The 5,810-nt window shown below is 33.6% G+C and overlaps 1 protein-coding gene across 1 annotated transcript; it reads right to left on the reverse strand.

The window, feature by feature from the left end:
- Positions 1 to 4,293: 4,293 nt before the first annotated feature.
- LOC107285322 (olfactory receptor 1020-like) lies at positions 4,294 to 5,244 on the reverse strand. The gene has a single exon (XM_015813498.2). The coding sequence runs from the start codon at positions 5,233 to 5,235 to the stop codon at positions 4,294 to 4,296; it is 942 nt and encodes a 313-aa protein (XP_015668984.2). The 5' UTR covers positions 5,236 to 5,244.
- Between the last annotated feature and the right edge of the window lie 566 nt (positions 5,245 to 5,810).

The following is a 5,810-nucleotide window of genomic DNA, read 5'->3' on the forward strand; positions in this document are numbered from 1 at the left end:
TCTATCTATCTATCTATCTATCTATCCATCCATCCATCCATCCATCCATCCATCCATCCATCCATCCATCCATCCATATCTATCTATCTATCTATCTATCTATCTATCTATCTATCTATCTATCTATCTATCTATCTATCTATCTATCTATCTATCTATCTATCCTCCTTCATTATTTTTTTATAATTAATTTGAGGCAGTGAACTTCTAATTCTGCTTTCTCTTCTTCTTACTATTTGCCCACAAAATAACCCTGGTGGTTGATGTAAAGCATATTTAGTTAGATTTTCATTTCTTTTCTCATATCTTCTCCCCTTTTAATTAACATATGCTGATTAGATCTTACTCTTGGTCAGTGTGTGACATAACACTACTTAATCTAAAAAGAATAATGTTGTATATACCTGAATATATGCAATAATTTGCAACCAAATATAGAATAACCTTGTGTTTGGGTGTTGTTCTTAAAAACAAGTAGAACCTCTTTTTTACCTGTAGATAAATACTACAAATTTCCTAGAACTTTTCATAGGAGGCATATAGCACTTAAGAAGAATAAATGCTTTCTGCAAAACTATTGTTGATAGATGGTTGTGAACAAAACTTTCACCTTTATCATCATGAATTCCAGTCCATGTCTACTGGACAATTCAATGGAAAATTTCTAATTTGTTCTTTTCTCTGGAAGTCACTGATAAATAAAAAGGAGCTGCATTTTAATAGGCAATATTCTTTAGCAGTTAGTACTGAATAAGACTAATTCAGTAATGAGAACTAAAGAAAAGGAAATGTATTGTGTAAATGCAGTATAGATTACTGATATGGGTTCATGTGATCTGAAACAATTTACAAAATACAATATACCTGCTTGGAATTTTCCCCCTTTTTATTAGCAAAATTTTTCTTTCAGCCATATAACATGTTTCAGCCAATATTTCTTTACAATATGTGTACTTTTCTCCACTTTTTCATTTTGCAATGGCATAACCATAAAACTCCAATTTATTTACTGTATGCCTAGCCATGAACTTCAAAGCTACTTACCTCTCCTAAATCTATGTGGAACTTATAATGTTGATTATGTTCAGTTCTTCTACAATTTCTTCCTACTTCTTGCATAGAGTGATCTAGGCTGGCAATCTTCTAAGCTGGTTTTGGTTTATAAGCACAGCATCATAATCTCTTAATACTTCTTGTTTAGAGTAATCTGCTGTATGTATGCAAACTAGCAATCTTCTAAACTGATTTTGGTTTTAAGCACAGAATCATAATATGCTCCTGCTTCTGCTCCTCCTCCTCCTCCTCCTCATGTTACATTTCCCCCCCAAGATATTCAGGGCCTTTACTCTTACCTTTATTGAATTTCTACTGTGCCCACTGCTAGGCTATGGTTATTTTGGAAAGTCATAGCTCTATAGACATAAGACATTTGACATGGGGGAAAAAACTGGGGAAAAAATAAAGGAGTGAACAATTTAAGACACCAATATTTGAGTATGCATAGATTTTTGGAAACAAATAGTCTTAAAATAGGCCGAGTTTGTCAGTAATTGCTTTAAACTAAAAAAAGAGGATACATTCTTAACAATTATAGAATTGGAGGTGGAATAGTCATGCCATACATGTAGTAGAACTTTCAAATATATGCATAAAATGCAATAAACTTCAGGAAAAAGATTTTTTTGTCCACAAAAAAACCAATCATAGAGATCTTAGAACCATAGCCATGACTTCCGCTTCCAGATCATGGCATGTTCAGCCGTACAAAGAGATCTCTCTCTTTGTCGGCTGTTTTCCCTCTGCTGGTAGATCCTTATGCGGGTCTTTAATTGCCCTGGAGGGGCGACTACCATCGAGGAGGTTTTTGCTCGGCTGCGGTGGAGCGGCGGCTTCCCCTACAGTCCAAGCTAACTCCGTAGGGCCAATGGAGAAGAAGATCGGCCAGTAAAATGGCCGATCACTTAGCTGCGCCAGCTGAAGTCAGAAAATCATCTAAGCATAAAGAACCACCATGGTGAATCCGGGTGAGACCTTTCCTCCCTCTCTCTGTCCTGACTATTTGCCTGTAAAAAGTTTTTGATCACTTCCCTGTCTTAAGAGAGCAGCTTCTGTCTACTTGGGAAAGAAAGTTTTAAAAGAACTAAAATAGTTAAAGTTTTATTGACTACTTGATTTTTTTTCTTTTTTTTGGATACCTAGGGGCCCTGAAAAAAAATAAAAAATAAATGCTATATTTTTTTACTTTATCTATTATACTGGAGATACCTGCTTTTGCTTTTTATGTTTCCCGAAAGAGATAAATTTTTTATCTATTTGGAAGAAAGAGTTTACAGTCCACTGAGGACATCTTGTGGTGAAAAGTGCCATTACAACTGTATTTTTTTGCTATTTGAAGAGGAATTTGACCTTTGGATGTGGATATTCGTTGACCTTTTTGAAATATAGCCTCCACTAAAAGATTAAAGACTATTCTTGATCAAAGTCTATTTCACCATTAAAATGGAAGAAGCTTATCCACCGCTCGACTATGAACTTATATTGGAAAAGATTTTGGAAACTACAAACTATATGAAAACTTATATCAAATCTTGGAGAAAAATCAAAGATGATATTAGAGAACCACAAATTGACTTTCAACCATCAGTTCAAACTACAGACCAAAGAATAACAGAGGAAGAACAGAGCAACCCTAGAGAGGTTCCCACTCAGCAAGATATATAACTGAACAAGACAGAGGAACTGCACTTACAATTCAATTATGAACTTACAATAGAAACTACTGAGCAAATTAATCCTACACAATCCTACTTTCGACCTATGGAAAACATTGATGATAAAAGAATACCATTAACTGAACTATTTGATCTCCAAAAAATAACAGAGCTTGACATTCAGGTACAAGTTATTGAAAATTGGGACAATGTGGACAATCAACTAGCAACTTTAATAAGGCATAAAATTGACTATACTATTCAAACGATATTGGAAGAAAGAGAAGAGAACTTTGATTATTTTGATGTATTGAGAAATAGCTTTACTCAAATGCTGAGGTTTGATGATGCTGAGGCTTTATCTTGGAAACCGGTTTGGCATAGAAAGAAAGCTAGAGTTAGGTTTAAAAATGTGGTTTAAAACTCCACTGAATGGGTTAAAAAGGTTGTTGACACTTGGATTGTTTTAATAACAAATGAAATAGGTGATTCTATAAAAGGATATTTTTTGTAACAATACTTGGTATTAGAGATGATAAGTAGTGGAGGGGTAAATTTTACTTAATTGATTGATAGAATATATATTTAAAATACACAGAAATGTAGTTCTTTGGACTGATATCTTTATTTTAACCAAGATAACTATTTTGTAATAGAGGGAGAAGAGGAGGTATTTGTGATAAGAGAAATAATAGTATTAATAAATGATGTATTAATTTAAGCAATAGGGTATATTTAAAAAAATGTAAGGATGTTGATTTTTGGGATAATATATTTATTTTAGATAGAACCATCATGATAGGGAAAAGAGAAATGAGGGATGCCCGAAGTGTTAATATGTCTATATAAGCTTAATTGGAATATGGTAATTTCTAAAATAGTAAAGCTTAAAAACAGGACTTGGATTCTTATAATTGAAATGTGATTGATGACCGATTGGATTGATTGAACTTTTTTTATAAATGTAATAATTTTAATTGGTAAAATAATATGTGGGAAATAGAGAGAGAACTTTTAAGGAATTAATCTGTGTGATATATGTATGATTTTGTTCTTGGATAATTGATAGCCCAATCACCACATTGTTTCTTAAGCACTTTTATGTAAAAATGAAAAAACCAATAAAATTTCTTCATAAAAAAAAGAACCATAGCCATGTTCTGTTAGAGCTCTGGATTAACAAAAGTGCTTTTATTTTTCATAAATAATTAACCATAGTTAATTTCACTAGAATTTCACTGGAATTCAGTTGGCCTTACCAAATTTATTATGTTCATGATGAGGCTAAGAACATCTGGACAGAATAGCCAGTCCAGCCCACAAGGCCAATAAAGTCCTTCAACACATTATCCCTAAATTCTGATTCTTCATAATTCAGAAGTTAAATAATTAAGAAGATTGAATATTTTGGTACATTGTCTAACATCAAGTATTAGGTTCTGCAAAATTGTAATGATGATTTGTTCATCAAAATCAAAACAGTCAAATTCATTATGATTACAACATTGTCCAATCCAGCCTTAAAATTAATTTTTAAAAGGTTTTGGAAAACATTGGACATTTAATGCCCAAACCTTCTCCCCTAATTTCCTTGAATTATTTTATGAAATGCCTGTTGCACACCCCTGTTTCTTAAGCTGTAGATGATTGGATTAAGCATAGGTGTTAGAATCCCATAGAGCACTGGTAAAGCATGATCTTGCTCTTGAGAGTAAGTGGAATTAGGGCGTATGTAAGTGAAGATGATGGTGCCAAAGTAGATGTTCACTACAGCCAGGTGAGAGGCACAGGTGGAAAATGCTTTGCGACGTCCACCCTTAGTCCCAATCCTAAATATTGCTAAGGCTATATATACATAGGACAACAGAGTCATCAGGAAGGAACCCATAATTATACCTCCTCCAAATACAAAAGTAGCAATTTGATTGATCTGAGTATCAGTGCAGGATAGTTGGAAGAGAGGAGGGATGTCACAAAAAAAATGTTCTATGACATTATCCTGGCAGAAGGACAAAAAGGTCATAAGGCCAGCGTGGATAGCTGAATTTGACAAGCCAAGAATCCAAGCAGTTACTGCAAGCCAAATGCACACTTTGGGCCGCATGAGCATACTATAATGCAGTGGGTGGCAAATAGCTGCATATCGGTCATATGCCATGATGCCTAACAAAACACATTCAATGCCACCAAAGCAGATGAAGAAGTACATCTGGGACAAGCAGCCTGAGAAAGAGATTCGATTGTCATTAGAGAGATAATTCATCAACATCTTCGGAACAGTGGAAGTTGTGTAGCCAATATCTACTACAGAGAGATTGCATAGGAAGAAGTACATGGGATTATGGAGTCTGACATCTAAGCTGACAATAAGAAGTATAAATATATTTCCAACCACGGCCATCAGATAAATAATAAGAAAGACACCAAAGAGAATGAGTTGAACCTGAGGGTCACTGGAGAGTCCCAGGAGTATAAATTCAGTGACAGAAGTTGAATTCTGTGTCATCTTATATCGAGGATTCATCTGTGAAAGAATATTACAGAACATTTTTCTAGTTATCTTTTCTGGCAAGGAACAAGACCTGAAATAGAGGTCTTTTACATGCAAATAAAAACTCAAAGCCTTTGGAGGCTGTCAGTTCTGCTTAAGTAATAGTAAGGATTTTGAAGCACAGTATATATTGTAAAATAAATACATATATTAAGACAGAATTACAATAAGTACAGAAAAAGTCACAAGAATTCATTAAAGGAAATTAAAATTATGATTTTTTTAAAAAAAGAAATCTATCTGATTCTAATTTTCACTGACATTATTCTTTGTACTCTCTGTTTATTTTAATCATTGCAAACTATTCTGACTCATACCCATACACTGTTTCATAAATTGTTTTTGGTCCTTACATTTCTCATCTCTGTGATTTTCCTGATCCTCCCTTACTTTTGCTTCAAACATATATTTATTTTGCAAATGGATGCATGTTCATTCTCTCTATATGACCATGCCACTTACTACATTTATTATTTTTCTTTTTGCATTCAGAAGTTCAAGTCAATGAATAATATAAATATGATTATTAGAAAATTAATGATGAAGCA

Source organism: Protobothrops mucrosquamatus, unplaced genomic scaffold (genome assembly GCF_001527695.2).
Source record: "Protobothrops mucrosquamatus isolate PMUCROS unplaced genomic scaffold, P.Mucros_1.0 scaffold160, whole genome shotgun sequence".
NCBI lineage: Eukaryota > Metazoa > Chordata > Lepidosauria > Squamata > Viperidae > Protobothrops > Protobothrops mucrosquamatus.

Bases quoted from the DNA above. Each gene is read 5' to 3' on its own strand.
- LOC107285322 (XM_015813498.2), bottom strand. From the start codon at position 5,235: ATGAATCCTCGATATAAGATGACACAGAATTCAACTTCTGTCACTGAA.